This window comes from Alosa alosa, chromosome 20 (genome assembly GCF_017589495.1).
Source record: "Alosa alosa isolate M-15738 ecotype Scorff River chromosome 20, AALO_Geno_1.1, whole genome shotgun sequence".
NCBI classification, from domain to species: domain Eukaryota; kingdom Metazoa; phylum Chordata; class Actinopteri; order Clupeiformes; family Clupeidae; genus Alosa; species Alosa alosa.
In genome coordinates this window covers 13,596,667-13,620,100 of record NC_063208.1, presented here as the reverse complement: position 1 = coordinate 13,620,100, position 23,434 = coordinate 13,596,667, and the positions used below count along the sequence as shown (strand labels likewise).

At 39.3% G+C, this 23,434-nt stretch overlaps 2 protein-coding genes across 9 annotated transcripts; one reads left to right on the top strand and one right to left on the bottom strand.

Annotated features, from left to right (window-relative positions):
• oscp1a (organic solute carrier partner 1a) lies at positions 1 to 23,373 on the bottom strand. Of its 8 annotated transcripts, none has more exons than XM_048229136.1 (14): positions 23,290 to 23,373; positions 22,996 to 23,155; positions 22,356 to 22,389; positions 21,234 to 21,345; positions 20,029 to 20,105; positions 5,703 to 6,352; positions 5,109 to 5,276; positions 4,758 to 4,838; positions 4,375 to 4,478; positions 3,689 to 3,817; positions 3,425 to 3,488; positions 1,693 to 1,838; positions 1,134 to 1,191; positions 1 to 718 (listed from the first exon to the last, which is right to left on the bottom strand). In XM_048229136.1, exons 6-14 carry the CDS (start codon positions 5,883 to 5,885, stop codon positions 599 to 601), a joined length of 1,053 nt encoding a protein of 350 aa, XP_048085093.1. In that variant the 5' UTR covers positions 5,886 to 6,352; positions 20,029 to 20,105; positions 21,234 to 21,345; positions 22,356 to 22,389; positions 22,996 to 23,155; positions 23,290 to 23,373; the 3' UTR covers positions 1 to 598. The 8 variants fall into 8 exon arrangements, with proteins under 8 accessions (XP_048085093.1, XP_048085096.1, XP_048085092.1 ...); XM_048229139.1 differs by lacking the exon at positions 21,234 to 21,345 and having other exon boundaries at positions 5,703 to 5,857; positions 6,320 to 6,352; XM_048229135.1 differs by lacking the exon at positions 21,234 to 21,345.
• On the top strand, positions 13,189 to 19,577 carry LOC125284964 (uncharacterized protein DDB_G0290685-like). Its single transcript, XM_048229130.1, has one exon. It carries the CDS (start codon positions 13,394 to 13,396, stop codon positions 19,397 to 19,399), a length of 6,006 nt encoding a protein of 2,001 aa, XP_048085087.1. The 5' UTR covers positions 13,189 to 13,393; the 3' UTR covers positions 19,400 to 19,577.
• Positions 23,374 to 23,434: the final 61 nt, after the last annotated feature.

Here is a 23,434-nt window from a genome sequence, read left to right as displayed (position 1 = left end):
TAACTTAAAACATATGTTTATTAGTGGACATGAATATCATTTTTTTGTGCTTTGTAAATATTACATTATATGGAAATTTCAGAAATTCAGTGTCTGCATTTAACACTTATCATGCCATCACATTATGTCCAGACAATTTAGTTCCATTATGTTGTATTGCACTTCAATAGACAGATTGCAAATAATAATAATAATAATTAAAAGTAAATAAAGCATATTGTTTATCTCAAAACCACAGAAACCAGAGCACTAACAGCAAAAACGCTAGGGACGCTATGTGACCTCCAACACAATTTTAATGAAAAAAATTACCACACACACAAACGTGTGACTACATGAACTCCTCGTGCCTCGTGGCACGCACCGCCTCCACAGAATGCCTCCAATGAGTCCTACTGGCTAGAGTATTCCTCTCCTCTTTCCAGCAGTGCCAGTTGGCGTCTGCTCTTTCTTTTTCTACCTGCAGAGCCATGTGACAAGACTAAACATGAAACGTGACCAAACCACAAGCGTCAGTTCTTGTAGTTTAAATTCAGAGTTAATGCGTAGCACCATTCCTGTTTGTCTTATAAGGTCTTTCTCGTTTCGTAGCTCATCTTCACAGGTCATCCATCAGTGACAGCAGGTGGTCCCCTTTGCTGCTGGGAGCGTCCGAATTCTCCTCATGATCGGTGAACTCACCAGCAATCCTGGCCAGTTCAGAATTGGCACGGTGATCCTCAGAGAAAACATCAAGAAAATAAAGTGGTTTACTGAATGATTTGGTCCTTGCTGTAGCAGTGAGGTCAGGTGGGTAAGGGGCTTAAAGGGTTCTTAAGGCAGATTTTCAGGAAGTTAAACTGATGCCTTAGGGCATGACCTGAGGGCATTGTTGGATTAGCAAATTGTATGCAAAGTATCTGGCTTCCCACCAAGTAAAACAAACATTGTTGAGTTCTTCATTGGAAGAAGCTTTGCGATTCTAGTTTCCCTCACATGCAGTTTTCATATACTGCGATGATGAGTACATGGTTTTGTTTGCAACTTATATCAGCTGTCAAACATTTCACTGATGATTTAGTACTTCACAAAGCCAGGTACTGTTCCAACGGTAAATAAAATAACTGAACTTAAGGTGTCAGTGAAGTATTTACCTTTGTTGCTTGGATATTTATGACACTGAACATTCCGTGTGTCTCACTTGCGGTTCCCCTAAAGAAGATTCCACAGATTGAACAACTCTTATTATAAGTGGATGAAACTGGGTAAAATGGCAGGATAAAATATTAATTCTGAATAATAGCCTTATGTTCACACTGAATATCTATGAAGGCTAATGCATGGGTAATCACACTGAATTTGTGAATCCTGAATTTTTCTGAAATGTTTATGCACTTCATCTGCATCTATGTGGCATTTGTATGTGGTAAAACTGAAACATGGCTTTAAGAAGCTTTTCTTTCTAGTATATTATTTAACAGCTGTTTGATTGCATTGTACCTTACTCATGAGTCACCTAAGATAAAATGCCCAGCGCCATGAGTTGTAAATGCAAATCTAACTTTTGAAGTGTCTGAATGGTTTACACACACACACACACACACACACACACACACACACACACACACACACAGTGACATAATGTCACCACAAGCTTGGACACTGAAATTCTGGTAACATTACTCCCAACCATCTACTGATCACGCCACTCACGCCTCCTCTTCCTCCTGGTCTGTGGTGAAGAGGTTGACGCGGAAGGCTGAGTTCCCACTGGGACTGTCCTGTACCTCCATACCTCCCATCAGCTTAGCCAGCAGGTTCAGTTCTTCTTTAGCCAAAGGGTTGGGGGTTGTGTCAGCCTGATAGATAAATAGATAAATGGATAGACATTTCTTAAATGCAGTGGTGGAATGTAACCAAGTACAAATACTTTGTTGCTGTACTTAAATATATTTGTACTTTACTTAAGTAGAATCTATAGTGCATACTTTTGACTTTTACTTCGTTACATTTTGCAGCAATTATCTGTACTTTTACTCCGCTACATTTCTACAACACCATTGTTCCTTTTTACGTTACATTTTATGATCATTTTTTTTTCTCTCTTTGACAAACACGTTTGTTTTACCAGGGGGCTGGGTTGCTACCAAAGATAGAGTGCTACTTGCCCCGCTTCTAAATCTTTTAAACATAGGCTTCTAGTCTAGACCAGGCAAAGCGTGAGTTTGTAGCCATCTGTATTCGGTAGGCTATATTCACCAGACCCATGGCTACACTGGACTTGCAACTGTGTTCTGTGCCCTGAGCATACGCTTGCCTTTCTCTGTCTATTATCTGCAGTGTTAGGGCCTCCTCTCCGATGAGATTGCTAGTCCGCGGAGCAGCGAAGTTACAGGCTATGCCCTATCACACGTCTGATCATTTGGGGCACAAATGAATGGTAGACTATTATTGAACTGCTGTCTGAAAAAAAACCTACATGTTCCAGATTAAAATATTTCTTAATTGTGTGATCAAATAAAGAGGCATAGCCTACAATTGGGGGGTAGTAATGTGAGCGCTCATTCAATGTCTATGCGCGTCTGCGCAAGTGAAACTGGACTTTATCATAAAGACACATTTCTCAACAACTTTTCTGTTCAATCTGGACCAGCAGAATTGGCATTACGATCCACCAGACGTTTCCCTTGTCTACCCCGTTAAACTTCAGACTCTTGTGTTTTGCTGAATGATATTTAACTCAGAAAATCACCCTAGTAGATAACCAGAATAGTCTCCAGAATTGTAAGTCAGAATGTAAACGGGGCCATGGATGGTAAGCACAATTACATCAGCTTAAAACTATCTAGTATAACCTAAAACTAGCTATATTAAAATGCCACAGCTCATAGGCTACTGATTTATTTTTATTTTAATAAGCCTATAGATATTAAGATAATAAATCATTATGCAAGTACTTTTACTTTTAATACTTTAAGTACATTTAAAAGCAGGTACTTTTTACTTTTACTTAAGTAGGGTTGGCATTGTGGTACTGAGTTTCAGTACTTCCTCCACCACTGCTTAAATGGAATATAGTGTAGTATACACCTTATACACACTCCAATCCATGCAACAGGTTGGACAGGTTAGTGTTTCGACAGTGACTAGGCCTTGAACTCTGTGAAGACCTTTGATACTCCAGGGGTTTTCAACTAGTGGTCTGTATGCCCCTGGTGGTCTGTGCATTGCAGGTGGTCCCTGACCATGCATTCAGTAATGTAGTTTCACTGCAGGAATCACAATTTTTTAAACCTCCCACCCTACAACAGGTTTTCCTGTTACTCAGAATGGTGAACCCTGGGTCACAGTTAGTAGTGAAAAAGCCCTGCTATAGACCAATTCAATTGAATTGGATAGATTAGGTCAGGGAGTGGTTAGTGACTCCAGAAAACTGTCTATGTACCTGGGAGTTCTGCTTGAATTTGGGAGATCCTGAGGTCTGTGTATTTTCTGCTGACTCACTGTACCTGCTCATAATGAATAGTATCACAACAAACAAACAAATAAAAAAGGGTTCTTGAGTCACATTACACACAACAGGCATTTTTCAAACGTCCAACAAATATCTCAAGGTGTTAAGGTATTTTAAATGGCCCAATAGAATACTCTTCAAACAATAAACATTGATGTCAGATAGAAACAAAGTTGAAAATGAGCATTTATGTACATGTTGGTGCCCAGTCGAGTGACTCGGTCCCCAGCCATATCGAAGGAGCCCTCACGTACAGGGCTGGTGTAGGTCCCACCACTGGGGAACTCACATCGTTTCACCTCTTTACCCTGATTGTTAAATAACCTGTGCAGAGAAAAAAGCTATTACATGACTGTGAAGCTGATAAAAGACAAAGCAACTTTGTTAAGCAATGTTGTTGATAAAGTATATGGTAGGAGCAGGCTTCACTCAGTTTGAGAGTGCTTGGCCAAACTTAAATGTTAACTCAGAAAAAAAGGGACCGCACTTTGCATATATGTGTTTTATATAAAACACATATATGCAAAGTGCGGTCCCTTTTTTTCTGACGCAATGTTGTTGCCCAATGTTCCTGACCATTGTGGTTTTGACACATTCCTATTGATTGACTTTGACTTAATTTTACTATTTGAATTTATTTGTTTTTGCATGATTATTCCTACATACATGGAACTGGTTATGGGGTTGCCTATCAACATTGCTCAAAAAGTAAAACCTTCCCTATAAAGGTTAAATGTTGAATAATACATTGGCCATTGACTAATCTGCAGATCGAGAACGCCGTGCACTTGTTACCGTGACGCCAGAGAGTTTACTGTGTCAGATATATGCCAGCTTCATAAACTCAGTCACTTCCTTCCCCCAAGCCAATCTGAGATTACCTGATTAGGCCGGGAACATCTGAGCCTTGAGGTACAGGCCCGGAGGTGCTCAGCACAAAGTGGCCATTGGCATTCTGCAGCTTCTCTCTGAGAAACACTGACACCTTAAAGCAGATCAAAACATGTGGAAATGTAGGTGTATAAGCAGTCTTGATTAACAGTATCTGACCTCAAAATTACTTTTTTTTCTGAGCTTCAGAATCAGAATGCAATACAGATATGCAATATACAAAAACACAACTTCACAGTGCTTACAGTATATTCTTGTCATTATCTGTGCAGAGATGTACCTGCTGACAGTCACTTTCTCAGTGTCTCAATGTCTCAGTTAAACATTGTCCATAAACCAAAAAAATCGTTTGGCCATATGACATAAAACTTACCCTAACATGCATGTCTTGCAGAAAGATTAGTAGGGTTTGTCTGATAAGATGAAACTCCCCATCAGTCAAAGGTTTATACATCTACAAAGAGGAGCATGAAACTTGAATCAAATTTGTAATGACATAATACTCCTCTACAGTAGACATGACATTTTAGCCCTTCGACAGTAATTTTATATAATTACGACATGGCGGTACAATATTGTTATCTCTTTAAAGTCCTCCATTTCAACCTTGAATAGAGAAAAAGACATCCTGAACCATATTATTAGGTTGTTTCAGTCTTATCGGCAAGTCTATATGTGTGAGCTCATAGTGAAATGACAGAGATTTGACAGATTTCACAAGTACCTCAATTAATTGTCGTTGCGCCTCATCTATCTGGTTGGAGAGCCTGGGGTTGTGTCTTACAAAACTCTTAATAGTGTCAATGTGATTAAGTGTCACTAGCAGTAAATCACGGGGCCTTGGACAGAGTTGCACTTGATATTTGAATGCCATGATCATCAGGTCATACAACTGAATGGGTTAAATAAACAGTGAAGAAACAGTAAAATTATTAGTTTGCAGCAGTGAATGTTTTGTAATGGACAATAGGTGCAAAAGAGGGTTAACTTTTGGACTAAGTTTACAGCATATAGTACAAAACCATAGACTTTACATGTACTATATAGTTGGGTTCAAACGAGTAGGTTGTAGTAAACTTCTCCTTTGGTTGCTTCAAAATGACAAAATCATGTAAGCATGCATGCACAATCTTATATAAAACACTGTCAACTATCTTGCATTTGACACTTGATATTCGTGCAACAAAAATATAATTTTATAGGTCTCTTCTTTCTGTCTGTATACCTGTGTCTGTCATTAGACGTCATAGACATTTGACCTCAAAGTTGTGATATTACTGATAGAGCAGATGTAGAGGTATCGGACAGACATACATACCTTATCCATGCTGGCAGGGTTGAGCCTCATGATTGATGCGTGCGCTATGCGTGTCAAAAGAGTCCTCATTGCCCTATGAGAGTAAATATCCTGGGGCCTCAACAGTTCCTCCATAAAGGGCTTGTTGAACATGGTACTAATGATATCACTCATCACTGCAGGCAGAGCCAATAATGACAACATGTCTCAGTAGGTGTGTTAATGATAGCTTTTTGGCAAACCTAAATAGTTAATTATGAAGTGAACTACATGAACAGAATACTGCAACTCAGTAGTTTCAATGGTGTCAACTGGCATAGAGAAATCTGCTAATACCGTATCTACATAAACGACAGAGAGGACATCCGTAATATAATTACATAGTTCTAATTTCAACTAAGCTACATATTTACTATTACATTTGACAGTTAAAGGATTTGAAACACTAGAATACACTAACTGGGATAATAATCTGGGATGCTTTTGATTTGGGGAAATTACATTTCTGCAGGACTATCCTCTAATGTAAAATACATTCGCTTATCTAATACACTGTTCATCTGGGTATAACACCATGGGATTCTCACAAACTATCAAGATGGTAACAAGCTACATGGACAGTGGGACGACCTATGTACCTCTTTTTCTGTCATCCTCTGACCAAATACCCGCTGCAAAATAAGCAAAGATTGAATAAACATAATTCATTCAATGCAAATATATTGGGGTGAGACACTGAATTAAAACGAGTGTGAATGCTATCTTTCTGATAGGCCTAGCCTGCGCTCTGACGCAAACCAAGGACGCTGTGGGAACTCCAAACGACACTACAGCCACGTCACTTGATCACTTCTCTTAGCAGCTCTGCAGCAGCTAGACGCACTGAGCAACTGGGATTATCTACTGCTCTGAGCGTGTGCGGGGTATTTCAGTTGGCCACCTACCGTTATTCACGAGCAAACACTGATTTTGAGTTTAATTGATGCTATGACTCCGTCACCAATTACCTACTTCCAAGATATTTCCTGAGTGAGAAATTGGGATGTCGTGAGGTTCAAGAAGGGACGCTACACTTACAAACATGCTACATGTAGTACTTTCAGGGATTAACTGAACCGGCCATCTAGAACGTCGATTTTACTTCAAAGTGGCATAATTCTCAAAACAAAATCCTATGTCTTTACCCTTTTGCGATTTATCCTCTGGGATATTCGGAGCTTGAAGACGTTGATCCAAAACGTAAAGCATTTCCCCTCCGAGGTTCATAACCAGCAATGGCAACGTCTTTAAAGACATTTTAGCGACCTGTAGAATTTCAAGTTGGCGTGATAAAATGAAAGGTTTTGCAATTAACTAAGATTATCCGTTAACATGGTGCCATTTCAACCAGAACCTGAGTTTTATAGAGTCTTGCGAAGAGAAGCGCAACACTGTGCTGCTCTCGAAGTGCCCATCGCCACCGGTAGTCCTGTTAAGACCGTTATCTGCTGAGCAGCAAGAATAAGCATCGCACTGAATCGCCTTCTCACATGTCTAAAGCCTGTTACCGAGTCTCGAGGTCTGTTGGGCATGGAAGGCTCCTCAGCCCACACACGTTGACCTCATTTGCTTTAATTATACAACTTAAATGTCTGGCTGAGCGTATGAAAGAACAGAAATGCCAATCAGACTACAATTTATTGTCAGTAGTCTAGACTATTTACAGGTGAAAACATTATTCTCTTCACAAGCCTAGCAATTGAGGTTAGCCTTCACTATGGTATTTTCATAGGTCAACATTGCTGGACCTTCCGACTGGGTTGATTAAGATGATATAACTCTCAATGCAAATGTTTCAACTGCCACTTCATAAGAATAATTTAGTGTGTGTGTATGTGTGTGTGTGTGTGAATGGAAAGAGTGTGAACGGAGAGAGGGACATGAGCACAGAGAGTGATGTGAGCACGGAGCATTAAACTATCTCCTCTTAATGAGAGTCATACAAGAGATGACTACAAGTTATCAAGTGAGTATTTTATTAGATTTAAACTTAATATTTTATTTGATTTACACTTAAATGATCAATTTGGATCTAGCACATTGATTGGACATTGAAATCTTGGTCACCATGTTGAATTGCCATATTGTCAAGAAAAATATGAAATAGGAAGCCTTATGCCATATGTTAGATATGTGACCGCATATCAAATAAACAAGTGACAATTAACAAGGAAGTAACAAGTTAACATTTACTTTTGGAATATATCGTTGCTAGCTGATTGATAAAAAGACAAGCCACTACTTTCCAAGGAGTGTGCAATAGGTTACATAAGTAGTCTCTATTGACAGCTGGTTTGTCACTAAATGCATTATTAATTGTTCAATTGTAGGTTTGTAAGAGTGAACTCTGCAAATATTTACTACAGTTGGTGAAAACTGAAAACTGTAAGTTTACATTGATTGTCATTTCATCATGACATAATATGAAACAGATATCCATAATGTGATGAATGATTCATTTAAGTGTGTTAATGTTGTTGATGACTACTTCAGACACTTGTTCTGTATCCAAATGTATAGATTCATTGAAACAAATTATATTACTGATGGAAAATTATTCCAGACTATGATTGGGTTGCCTAAAGTAAACCCTTATACATATCTGTATACATAGGCCTATGTACAGTACCTACATACATGCATTATTAATATACATTTATTATAACAGCTATAATAATCATATGTTTTATTGTTGCACAGACTTCCAGCTTTGGACACATTTAAGGAAACAAGTGCAATGGCATTCTACAAGTGGTCCTTTATTTTATTCATGTAGGTATCAGTGCAAATTTACATATTTGAGCTTTTCCATGTGTGTTAACAAGAAGCGTCAGAACAGTGCAGCGTGTCAAGCAGCCAATAACATAATGGCGGCCAATAAAGTAATAAAATGTCTGAACCAATAATATAATAACTTTTTACCGATAATGTAATACGTTTGTGTAAATAACTAGATGTACTGCAGAGCGGTACAAAATATGACCGCCGCCCAGTCCAGCACATTTTTTCCACAAAAATAAATCACGCTGAAAGGCCTATATGATTCTAACTGTCTCACTAAATTGCATTATCCACACTCAATTCTCACTGGTATCTGCTACACAACAAGTACCAAAACATGATTAGTTCATAGATTTCACAGGTAAAATTAATTTTATACAACCCCACCCCCATCTTGCCTGTTCATAATTCTGAGAAATTCTTGAATTGTGTGCATGTGTGCGTGTACACGTTTATGTGTGTGGGTGTGTGTGTGTGTGTGTGCGTGCTTGTGTGTTTGCCTGGTATGTGTGTTTGTGCATGTGCATGCATGCGTACATATGTCTACTGTGTGAGTATGTGTCATACGTATGATTACTGTGAATGTATATGTGTGCGTGTGTATCTGTTTATGCACATGTGGTTAAAATGACCCCTGGAGGCAAATATACGGAAAAAATTGGTCATCCTAGGCCCTACGGTTCTCAAGATATTCACAGAAAACTGTGTCTGCCCTACCCTCCTTTCGGGGGGTCCAGTACAGCGGGGGGGGGGCTACAGATCAAAACGAAAAACGATGGTTCCATGCTATCCACGTGGGGTTACATGCCCACCAAGTTTCGTGTACCCTGGTCTTTCAGTGTCCCGGGAATCCTTGTTGGTGTACGGTCACTAAATGTACACATAAATTATTTTATTGTAAGGCCCCCCATGAACGAAAATTCACAAAACTTGGCATGCATTCGGAGGGTGTCATAATGATCCTACACTTTCAATTTCGTGCAGTTTTGACCATGTCAGCCAGAGATATTGTGATGAAAACACCTAATGTTTTGCTTTTTAATTTTTAACGCTTCTTCGCTGCGCGGCGGTCATAATAATATACTAATATCATTCTATTTATTTGATAAAGTTAAAGATAAAGATAAAGTTTATTTGATAAAGTGTCACACTTACACGGCACACCTTTACTATTGTATTTTTTAATTAAATACCTGCTTTAAGACCTGACCACACAAACACCAGAACATAGAAATGTTAGAGATTGGGTTCATTTTTTTAACTAAATGCTAGCTAGAAACTTGGTGGGCATGTAGGTCCCACTATCTGATGAGGAAAGTAAGCTATTGTTCCCTAGGGACCACGTCTACACCACACACACACACACACACACACACACATTGGCACAAATATGCATGCACACACATTAACCTACATACACACTCACACAGACACATGCATACAGATGCTCATACACACATACACACACACACACACAGGCACAGACACACACACACATACACTGGCACATAAAAACACGCACACATGCACGCACGCATGCACGCACACGCACACACACACACACACACACACACACACACACACACACACACACACACAGAGAGCAATAGAGAGAAAGAGAGAGAGGTATATTGTTATTACAGACATACACATATACACACAGGCCCACACTCATACAAACACACACACAAAAACACGCTTGAAGCTGATGTTCAAACTGTTCAGACTGTGTTGTTATTTTGCATTGTTAAACACTGTTTGAGTTATCAAGGAGAACATTTAAAGCAGCACTATGCACATTTTGTACCTTAAATTAACAGCTTCGAAGTCAGGCTCTGTTTACACAACAATGCTCGCAGGTGAAAACAACAAAATATTTTATAGATGTGCCTTTCATTTAGACAGCGATGGCGTTTTCGGGTAGCCTAGAAATCTAGATGCAACTTAGCGGCGGCAAATTAATTTGCTCAGCCTGTACGTCTAGTAGCAAACCATAGGAATTTCTATTGGCTGATGCCGTGGACGTCATCCAATCACAGCGCTTTATTTTGTTAGAGAGTCTTAAGGCGGGCTTAAAAGGATGACAACAGTCCTACGACGGTGAACAACAGGGAAGGTGGCTATGGCGAACGAAGAGCGGTTGTTTGAATCGGCGTTGGCGTCAACTTTGGAGTTGGACTTGTGCTTTTCTTTGAAAGTTGAGCAACACAATGCACTTAAGTTATTCCTTTCGAAGAAGGATGTATTTGCTAGCCTGGCGTGCCATCCTATATAATTGAAATGTATAGTCTGGTATCGAACCATTCACCTCGCTTAATCCAAGGGGCGGGCAGAGAATTGTCTTTCAAACTGCCTAGGCATGCAATAGGCCAGCGCTACGACCATATCCGTATCCGGTCGGCAAAACGGCAAATACATCCTTCTTCGTACCCCAAAGAGCTAACTCTTTGGGGTACGACTTATTTGTACTGCAAAAGATCACAAAGTTACATTTCTTCACATTTAACGTTAACTTATTAAGTTGAAACCATTTAGAAATAACAGATAATTCATCATTTACACTGTCAATCAAAAAAAAAATCATTATGAGTTGCTATAAGATTAGTATCATCAGCAAATAATACAGGAAGAAGCTGTTCACAGGTCATGGCTAGGTCATTTATATAGATCAGAAACAATAACGGGCCCAGAATAGATCCCTGTGGCACCCCATGAATAATTCTGGACTTGGTAGAATTATAACCATTAACTGATACATATTGTTCTCTGTTTTTTAAGTAATTTGAAAACCAGCTCAGGGCAATATCCTTAATGCCATATCAATTTAATTTGTCATTCAAAACGTGAGAGAACTTGAGAAGTGTGCTTTTTTGCTGTGTGCAGCAGGTTGCATCATTGTGCGATGGTCATACCATGTGCCGCTATGGTATGCCTAGTTGGATATAAAGTGTCAGACTTCCCCTGGCACTTAGTCTTACTATTGGGTCTTTCAAAATATGAGCTGACCTGACCACACACACACACAAACACACCTACATACATTCTCTCATTACTTCTTCCAGTAGATGTCCTTAACTTTGCCCAGAGGCTACAAGACTGAGCAGAATCCAGAATCCATTGGTGGTCTTTACTAAATAACTCTTTTATATGTCTGCTGAGACCACTGTTGGAACGCTAATGGAGCAGTCATTCTCTTCTCTTAACCCTTAAAGGACTAGGTTTTTGAACGTTCTAAGTTCCGCAACAATTGAAGGTTCTAAAATTCTATGTTGAATTCAATGAACCCAGATATTCTTTAGAACGTTCATTTCTCAACATTCCTGTCACAATTTAAAATCAGAAACATCTTGACATCAGGTATACCTAATTTGACATTGTTACGACCCCCTGTACACAGGAGCGAAATTTAAAGTACCTGCGTTGTTTGGGCCCTAATAAATACAGTCCTAAGGAAGAGGGAGATTGTGTTTGTAAGTGTATGGTCAGGTCTTAAACCCCCAGGTATTTAAAAGAGACAAATGTAAGTGTAAGTGTACCATGAAAGTGTGACATATCCAATAAATAGAGTGGTATTAGTATATTTTATTAGTACATTCAGTACGTAATAACTTATCACATTATTGGAAAAAAAGTTATTACATTATTGGTTCAGACATTTTATTACATTATTGGCAAGTGGGACTTAATTACATTAAAAATGGCCAAAATTATTATGCTTGGCAGTTATTACAATATTGTCTGTTATAATGTTATTGGCTGCTACAAGCGTGGCAACTATGGGGATATATTGTGTTTACATAGTACATTAGACTTTATAAGTATTGACAAAACAGCCAGGAAAATACATTTTTATGATGTAACTCCTGCAATACAATTCTGTTACATTATGTTTTTTTCTGCATGAATTCCAATGCTGGCTCTCTGCAAATGCATGCATGTAAGTCTGTATATCATATTTATTAAAAAGGACCATTTTCGTTTTCACTCATAGGGTATCCATTTTCAACTGTGATGCTCTACCTTTCAATAAGCGCTCTGAGCTTGATCCTTTAATTATACGGACAGACTGGATGGCTGCCCTTCCTAATAACCTAAGCTTATCGTCTATGACCATCCCAGGAACTCACGAAAGCCTGACTGAAAGAGGAATCATCTGGTACCAGCACCAGGCATGGAGCTTAGAAAACCAGCTTATAGCTGGTGTGAGATATTTTGATGTACAAGTTAAGAAGGGCTTGATCAAAAAAGGAACCCTGTATGTCAAAACTGGAGGTGTCCATTTAATAGAATTTACAGATGTCTTGGAGACTTTGAAGGAATTTCTAAGTGTCCACAGGTCAGAGACAGTGCTTCTGCGAGTTACACCTGAGATGTCTGCTGTTCACATGGTAATAGACCTTTTCAATCAAGATCCAGATGTATGGAAAGTGCCAAATATCCCTTCAATGGGACAGGTCAGGGAGAAAATTGTCTTAGTACAAAGCTCAATGTTTAATCTGGGTATTGCAAGTGGAGTCACGTTCACCTTCAATGAAGGTAAGCCAAAAGAGGAGCAACTACCAGAGAACCTTAAAAAAGCTGAAAGGTTTTGCCCCAATCATTTCGTATACACAGAAATAACAATTATGAATAGATTTCAAATTCCTGAACAAGAAGCTGCAGAAATGAATAAACTGCTGTTCCGGCTGCTGGATAAGCTCTTAGACACATACAATCCAGTTTGTTTGGGGATTGTTGCAGTGGACTTTCCTGGGCCTGAACTCATCAAAGCCCTCATTGATCTTAATTGCAAAAATACAGGAATAGCTGAAAGTGATGAGGCAGAATATACTGAGCAAGATACTCAAACAGAAGAAGAACAAGAAAAAGAAGAGGGTACGGCAGTAACATCTATGAATGAAGTGGAAGAATATGATAAACCTGATAAAGATAAACAACCAGACACTGAAGACGAAGAACCATCTGATGACGGTAAAGAACAGGAGGCTGATGAAAAACAGGAACCAGATGAGAAAGAACCAGACCCTGGAGAAGGACATCAACCAAATGAGAATAAAGAAGAGAATGAAGGAGGACAACAACCAGATGAGAAAAAAGATCCAGACACTGAAGGACAACAACCAGATGACAATAAAGAACTGGATTCTGAAGAAGGACAAGAACCAGAGGAGAATAAAGAACCAGACTCTGAAGAAGGAAAAGAACCAGATGAGAATAAAGAACCAGACGGTGAAGCACAAGATACAGATGAGAATAAAGAACCGGACACAGAAGAACGACAAGAACCAGATGAGAATAAAGAACTGGACTCTGAAGAAGGACAAGAGCCAGAGGAGAATAAAGAACCAGACAGTGAAGCACAACAACCAGATGAGAATAAAGAACCAGACGGTGAAGAAGGACATGAACAAGTTGAGAATAAAGAACCAGATGGTGAAGCACAAGATACAGATGAGAATAAAGAACCGGACACAGAAGAACGACAAGAACCAGATGAGAATAAAGAACTGGACTCTGAAGAAGGACAAGAGCCAGAGGAGAATAAAGAACCAGACTCTGAAGAAGGACAAGAACAAGATGAGAATGAAGAACCGGATGCTGAAGAAGGACAACAACCAGATGACAATAAAGAACCGGACTCTGAAGGACAAGAACCAGTTAAGAATAAAGAACTGGACTCTGAAGAAGGACAAGAGCAAGATGAGAATAAAGAACCAGACGGTGAAGCACAAGAAAAAGATGAGAATAAAGAACCAGATGCTGAAGAAGGACAAGAACCAGATGAGAATAAAGAACCGGACTCTGAAGAAGGACATGAACAAGTTGAGAATAAAGAACCAGATGCTGAAGAAGGACAAGAACAAGATGAGAATAAAGAACCAGACTCTGAAGAAGGACAAGAACCAAATGAGAATAAAGAACCAGACACAGAAGAAGGACAAGAACCAGATGAGAATAAAGAACCAGACTCTAAAGAAGGACAAGAACCAGTTGAGAATAAAGAACCGGACACAGAAGTAGAAGGAACAGATGAGAATAAAGAACCAGACGGTGAAGCACAAGAAACAGATGAGAATAAAGAACCGAATGCTGAAGAAGGACAAGAACCAGATGAGAATAAAGAACCGGACTCTGAAGAAGGACAAGAACCAGTTGAGAATAAAGAACCAGACAGTGAAGCACAAGAAACAGATGAGAATAAAGAACCAGACGGTGAAGAAGGACAAGAACCAGATGAGAATAAAGAACTGGACTCTGAAGAAGGACAAGAACCGGTTGAGAATAAAGAACCGGACGGTGAAACACGAGAACCAGATGAGAATAAAGAACCGGAACCTGGAGTAGGACAAGAACCAGATGAGAATATAGAACTGGACTCTGAAGAAGGACAAGACCAAGATGCGAATAAAGAACCAGACAGTGAAGCACAAGAAACAGATGAGAATAAAGAACCGAATGCTGAAGAAGGACAACAACCAGATGAGAATAAAGAACCGGACACTGAAGAAGGACAAGAACCAGATGAGAATAAAGAACCGGACACTGAAGAAGGACAAGAACCAGATGAGAATAAAGAACTGGACTCTGAAGAAGGACAAGAACCAGTTGAAAATAAAGAACCGGACGGAGAAGCACAAGAAACAGATGAGAATATAGAACTGGACTCTGAAGAAGGACAAGAACCAGTTGAAAATAAAGAACCGGACGGAGAAGCACAAGAAACAGATGAGAATATAGAACCGAATGCTGAAGAAGGACAACAACCAGATGAGAATAAAGAACCGGACACTGAAGAAGGACAAGAACCAGATGAGAATAAAGAACCGGACACTGAAGAAGGACAAGAACCAGATGAGAATAAAGAACTGGACTCTGAAGAAGGACAAGAACCAGTTGAAAATAAAGAACCGGACGGAGAAGCACAAGAACCAGATGAGAATAAAGAACCGGACTCTGAAGAAGGACAAGAACCAGATGAGAATAAAGCACCGGACGGAGAAGCACAAGAAACAGATGATAATAAAGAACTGGACACTGAAGAAGGACAACAACCAGATGAGAATATAGAACCGGACTCTGAAGAAGGACAAGAACCAGATGAGAATAAAGAACCAGACACAGAAGAAGGACAAGAACCAGATGAGAATAAAGAGCCAGACTCTAAAGAAGGACAAGAACCAGTTGAGAATAAAGAACCGGACACAGAAGTAGAAGGAACAGATGAGAATAAAGAACTGGACTCTGAAGAAAGACAAGAACCAGAGGAGAATAAAGAACCAGGCTCTGAAGAAGGACAAGAACAAAATGAGAATAAAGAACCGGATGCTGAAGAAGAACAAGAACCAGATGAGAATAAAGAACCAGACTCTGAAGAAGGACAAGAACCAGTTGAGAATAAAGAACCGGACGGTGAAACACAAGAACCAGATGAGAATAAAGAACCGGAACCTGGAGTAGGACAACAACCAGATGAGAATATAGAACCAGACTCTGAAGAAGGACAAGAACCAGATGAGAATAAAGAACCGGACACTGAAGAAGGACAACAACCAGTTGAGAATAAAGAACCGGACGGAGAAGCACAAGAAACAGATGAGAATATAGAACCGGATGCTGAAGAAGAACAAGAACCAGATGAGAATAAAGAACCGGACTCTAAAGAAGGACAAGAACCAGATGAGAATAAAGAACCGGACAGAGAAGCACAAGAAACAGATGATAATAAAGAACCGGACACTGAAGAAGGACAACAACCAGATGAGAATATAGAACCGGACTCTGAAGAAGGACAAGAACCAGATGAGAATAAAGAACCAGACACAGAAGAAGGACAAGAACCAGATGAGAATAAAGAACCAGACTCTAAAGAAGGACAAGAACCAGTTGAGAATAAAGAACCGGACACAGAAGTAGAAGGAACAGATGAGAATAAAGAACCGGACTCTGAAAAAGGACAAGAACAAGATGAGAATAAAGAACTGGATGCTGAAGAAGGACAAGAACCAGATGAGAATAAAGAACTGGATGGTAAAGCACAAGAAACAGATGAGAATAAAGAACTGGACTCTGAAGAAAGACAAGAACCAGAGGAGAATAAAGAACCAGGCTCTGAAGAAGGACAAGAACAAAATGAGAATAAAGAACCGGATGCTGAAGAAGAACAAGAACCAGATGAGAATAAAGAACCAGACTCTGAAGAAGGACAAGAACCAGATGAGAATAAAGAACCGGACGGAGAAGCACAAGAAACAGATGATAATAAAGAACCGGACACTGAAGAAGGACAACAACCAGATGAGAATAAAGAACCAGACACAGAAGAAGGACAAGAACCAGTTGAGAATAAAGAACCGGACACAGAAGTAGAAGGAACAGATGAGAATAAAGAACCGGACGCTGAAGAAGGACAACAACCAGATGAGAATATAGAACCGGAACCTGGAGTAGGACAAGAACCAGATGAGAATAAAGAACTGGACTCTGAAGAAGAACAAGACCAAGATGCGAATAAAGAACCAGACAGTGAAGCACAAAAAACAGATGAGAATAAAGAACCAGACGATGAAGCACAAGAAACAGGTGAGAATAAAGAACCAAATGCTGAAGAAGGACAAGAACCAGATGAGAATATAGAACCGGACTCTGAAAAAGGACAAGAACCAGATGAGAATAAAGAACCGGACACTGAAGAAGGACAAGAACAAGAACCAGATGAGAATAAAGAACTGGACTCTGAAGAAGGACACGAACCAGTTGAGAATAAAGAACCGGACACAGAAGTAGAAGGAACAGATGAGAATAAAGAACCGGACTCTGAAAAAGGACAAGAACAAGATGAGAATAAAGAACCGGATGCTGAAGAAGGACAAGAACCAGATGAGAATAAAGAACTGGATGGTAAAGCACAAGAAACAGATGAGAATAAAGAACTGGACTCTGAAGAAAGACAAGAACCAGAGGAGAATAAAGAACCAGGCTCTGAAGAAGGACAAGAACAAAATGAGAATAAAGAACCGGATGCTGAAGAAGAACAAGAACCAGATGAGAATAAAGAACCAGACTCTGAAGAAGGACAAGAACCAGATGAGAATAAAGAACCGGACGGAGAAGCACAAGAAACAGATGATAATAAAGAACCGGACACTGAAGAAGGACAACAACCAGATGAGAATAAAGAACCAGACTCTGAAGAAGGACAAGACAAAGAAGAGAATAAAGAACCAGACGGTGAAGCACAAGAAACAGATGAGAATAAAGAACCAGACGCTGAAGAAGGACAACAACCAGATGAGAATATAGAACCGGAACCTGGAGTAGGACAAGAACCAGATGAGAATAAAGAACTGGACTCTGAAGAAGAACAAGACCAAGATGCGAATAAAGAACCAGACAGTGAAGCACAAAAAACAGATGAGAATAAAGAACCAGACGATGAAGCACAAGAAACAGGTGAGAATAAAGAACCAAATGCTGAAGAAGGACAAGAACCAGATGAGAATATAGAACCGGACTCTGAAAAAGGACAAGAACCAGATGAGAATAAAGAACCGGACACTGAAGAAGGACAAGAACAAGAACCAGATGAGAATAAAGAACCAGACTCTGAAGAAGGACACGAACCAGTTGAGAATAAAGAAGCGGACAGAGAAGCACAAGAAACAGATGAGAATAAAGAACCGGACACTGAAGAAGGACAAGAACCAGATGAGAATAAAGAACCGGACTTTGAAGAAGGACAAGAACCAGATGAGAATAAAGAACCAGATGGTGAAGCACAAGAAACAGATGAGAATAAAGAACTGGACACTGAAGAAGGACAACAACCCCATGAAGAACCAGAGACCGAAGAAGGACAAACAGAAGAGGGAAAAGAGCTAGAGAGTGAAGGCCAACAACTAGATGAGAGAAAAGAACAAGACGACGAAGGACAACAACCCGATGAGAATAACGAACCAGAAACTGAAGAGGGACAACAGCCAGATGAGAGAAAAGAACATGGGGTTGAAGAAGGACAACAACTAGATGAGAATAAAGAACCAAAGCCTGAAGAAGGACAAGGAGACCAAAATAATAATGAAAATCCTGAAAAAGTGATAGCACCAACACTGAATCCTATAAACTGGATGGCATCCTTAGCTGATGACAAGAGGCTCTACTCCATTACAATCCCAGGCACACATGAAAGTCTCACTTATGATGGGCTACTCCTTTACAGGTGCCAGGAACTTGATTTACAAACTCAGCTTAGTGCTGGTGTGAGATTCTTTGATATGGAGTTGAAGACAGGGATTATTGATAAAACCACCCTTTATGTCAAGATCGGAAATATCTTCAAATATGTCAAGTTCATAGATGTTCTGAATACTTTTAAAGTATTTTTAAGTTATCAGAAGTTAGAAACCTTGCTTTTACGACTTACTCCTGACACAAATGCTGTTCACCTAGTAAACAACCTGTTTAGTGAAGACATAAATGTGTGGAAGGAACCAAACATACCTTCAGTTTCTCAGGTAAGGGGCAAGATAGTCTTGCTTCAAAGCTCAACCTTTCATCTAGGGATTGCCAGTGGCGTCACATTTAGTTTTCATAATGGAAAACCAAAGGAAGAACAACTACCAGAAAACCTCAGCCAAGCTGGAAAGTATTGTGTTGGTAACTTGGTTATCACAGATACCAGCTCTACAAATATATTTGATATGCCGGAAAAAGTAGCAAAGAAATTCAACACAGTGATAGATCACCATCTAGAGATGCTTTTACATGACTCAAATAGTCCATCTTGTCTTGGAGTGATTGCTATGGATTTTCCAGATCAACAGATCATCAAGAAAATTATTGCTTTTAATTTAAAAGGAGCAACAAAGTCATCATCAAAAAATGAAAAGACAGATGTATAAGGAGGTGCACAGATGCACAAGGACAGGCATGATTTCTGAAAAGGTGCAATAGTTCTAATATTCCAACCTTAATGACACCAAGAACATCCCACCAAGACCACCCACTGAAAGTGTTATCATCCACCCTGAATGGTTGAATGACACCCAAGGTCAGGCACAATGCAAAATAATTATTAAGATTTCATTTACTCAATTAATTTCTGTTTCAGCCATTTGATTATGATATATATTAATAGATTATGGTTACGGTATTTGGCAGACACGTTTGTCTGAAAAATAATTAAAATGAAATATAGTTAGTATTTCTTAAAATGGAAAATAGTTAGTAGGCTACTTCTTGACCTTGTCATAAAGGTGTGTTCAATGTAACCATTTCTTAAACTAGTGAAGGAAATGTAATAATACATGATAGTTAAAATCCAACAATGACATCAGGTTGATAACAAGTTTGTTACTCAAATTTATTGTTAAATATATCCAAATAAATTACTACAATGGGTTGAAAGAGAAATTGATTAAATGGTTCTTGTAGGACAACTCTATCTTGCCCATGATATGAATGGGAAGGATTTATACTTAGTTTTATCTGTCTGTCAGTCTGTGTGAGCATGTCCACTTGCATAACTTACCATACTCATCCAATTTACTTCAGACTTTCAGTCAAGTAGTGCCTCCTTATAAGGAGGCAAGGGAGGCGTGGCTTCCTCTAAATTTAGAGAGAGCAATTGTAGCCAATGTGATGACATTAAACTACAATTCAATATTTCATATTCTCTATGTATTTATTCAAAGAAAATGTAGTAATTTTGTTCTGTTACAGTGTACTGTGTCTTAAAGTGATGAAACGGGGGCAACTTTTTAAACAATGTTACTGGGCAACCACATAACCAGTTCCATTTATTCAGATTGGATGATCATGACGATTTGCTTACTGATGAATACATTCTCCAGAAAATAAATTGCTGCCCAATATAAACGGGTACAAGCCAGAACCACAATAATGAGGAACATTCCCCAGCAACATTGCTCAAGCTTTGTAGTAGGCAGGTTTAGGCTACTATGTGAGATCTACTCAGCCATCAATGGAGGCAAAGAATGATGAAAACTTCTTTGCCTCCTTGACACTTAAAATAACCAATCAGAATTGAGTATACTGCGTGGTTTTATTGAGCAATGTGTATAAAAACATTTGTATTTGTAACTTGCACATGGTAAAGGTAAACTGACTGGGCAATTGTACTTTTAAATGTAGCTCCAACATTGCTACATTGTGTATGCCTTTGCTACTGTACTTCGAATATAGTTAAGAGCTTGAGTTAGAGCAAAAAGTTAGCTTGTAGTTTATCCTGCAAACTTAAAGCAACACCAAAGCACCTATCCTCTGTCGCACACAAGCTATTTGTTTATCCAGCACCGACTTTGGAAACAATGATGTTCACAGACAATGTAGAGTATGTTGCATGATTTTATGAAAGTATGATGTATTGTAACATCAGAAGCAAGTCAAATTTGTAGTTTCTTATGTCTCATCCGCTACCCGATCTGGCAAACTTGCATAGTGCGGTTATAGCCAATAGAAGGCCGCGAAGCGAATGCAGAAGTGCCGTTCACCCTGTTACGAGTTGATGTACCACTGAAACGATTTTGGAAAGATTATTTTAAGGTACAAAAAACTCTTTGGTGTTGCTTTAAGAAATGCCCAAATCTAAATTGGGCTACATTATGCACACTCTCAGTAGGCCCTACCTGCCTTCGCTATTGTGTGGAGCCTTTTTTTCTCAAATTGATTTTATTTTGGCTATCATTTATGAACAGTACATATGTTATAACCTACATGTGTTTGTAGAGACGGGTGCGCACATCCAAAATATGTTGTAACAGGTGCCAGACAAAATGTGTCACAGAGAGGAGATGGTCTGCACACTGTATGGGCTCCAAGAGATAGCCTACATGTGTAAATCAAGGTGAACTTGTTAGCCTACTGTATCTGTTATGACTGAGTTAAGTTGGCTAGGTCAATGGAATAGCACTGACTTGGTGGTTTACTTTATTGGTTCATGTGATTTTTCATGTGAAGTAGCTACTGATGTAATAAACTACTTTTGCAAAATGTATGTAACTTAGATTGCTACATTTTGTCTTGAGGTAGCTTTTGTGTAGTTAAGCTTTATTTAGCATAGAGTAACTGGTAGCTTAGCTCACTACATTTTCTAAGTAGCTTGCCCATCACTGCATTTAAGCTATTATAAGGGTGTGATATGAGGGTTTTTTCCCCCTGAAAATTTTCTAAGCAAATACTTTAGAGCAGTGGTTCTCAAATTGTGGGATGGGCCCCAATAGTGGGGAATGGGGACATGACAGGTGGGGCGCCACAAACAGGAGGAAATGTGTCTTTTTTGTACAGGGTTCCCACGGGTCATTGAATTTCTGGAATATCATGGAATTTTACAAAGTCTATTCCAGAGATGGAAAGTCAGGGAATTTTACCATTTTTGGGACAAGTCATGGAATTTTGTTGTAGCAGTTTAAATTGCCAAAATACATTAATACAAATATATTTTAATGCAGAATTGGTGTATATCTAGTTATTAGCTTTACTGCTTGCTTGAGTGTGCCAACTGTGCTTATTCAATGCCCATTTATTCATCTCACGCTCTAAAAAAAGTCAAAGATTCTTGAACACTGCGTAGGTGCTCTGAAATCATTGGTACTAGTGTATATTCATTATATAGTATGTCATGGAAATTCAGGTTTTTTGACAGGGAAAGTCAGGGAAAAGTCATGGAATTTTACATTTGACTTCATACATTGAAAACAAAACAGCCACACATACAAATAGGCGTCATAAACAGGCCTACATATAAATTAAATTAAAATTAAAGCACCATCAGATCCAGGGGACTGAGACGGGAAATTTAACATGCACCGAAATGCGAAAAAAATATTTTAACGTTACCATTTTGCTGGGTGATGTAGGTGGGGCTTGAAAACTGGAGAAAAAGTGGGGAATGACAGAACAAGTTTGAGAGTTTGCTTTAGAGGAACAGAGAGAGAAAGAGAGAGTTTAATGGGTTTAATAAACCGCAGGGGTGGGTCTTTAAGTGTCAGTGCATAATTTCACTGCTAATGAACTCAACACAAAACAAGATTGACATTGATAAAATGCAATGATTTGACTGGTGGGAAGTTGACTTCCCTTTTCAGTGCTGGCTAATCAGAGTTTAACTATAGCCTCAACTGATTGGTTGCCCTTACAAAAATTAAATGTTTGCGGCAGATTTGCAGCAAACTTGTGGGTGATTTGTGGGAAACAAATGAGTTCACTAGAAAATATTGACAGAAGTGTGTCAGTGTTGGCTGCTACAGGCAAACTTCCAGCAAAATTCTGGCAACAATGAGAAGTTTGCTAGTGGCAAATGTGTTCGCCAGTGATTTGCCATCACTTAGCCGATAATGGTAAACTTCCAGTGAACTTCTGGTGACAAACCTAATTTGCATTGCTGCAAATTTGCTGCAACATTACCAAAAGTTATCCGCAACTGTTTGCCAGAAACCTAATTTGCATGTGAAAAATGTGGAGCAACTTTGCCACAAACCTGAAATTTCTGTAAAGGTGATCATCCATTTTTATCACAATTGCGCAGTTGGGAGTGTGGAATCTGCTTCAGAATGGTTTGAGAGGTTCCTCCTTCGACCATGTTACACCTTTCCACCAGTTTTCATGGAAACTGGGTTTATAGGTTTTTCCCCTCAATCCTGCACACAGACAGAAGGGTGGACAAGGGGCCCTCTATGCCAGAGCATGTATCAATCCAACAGGAGAGACACATGCATACACCAGGGGGCATCAGTGTGCCTATGTCTGTGTCTGTGGAAAAGAAAATTCTCACCTACACATGCAGAAATTATGGGGATTCCCAAATGACTGGCTTCCTCATATTTCAGTGACTACTGCTTCATCCGCTCTCGAAAACCTCAGTCCATGTGAAGGCATCATCACTGCTATCTTGTTCCTGTAGTCGTTGGCTCGTATCC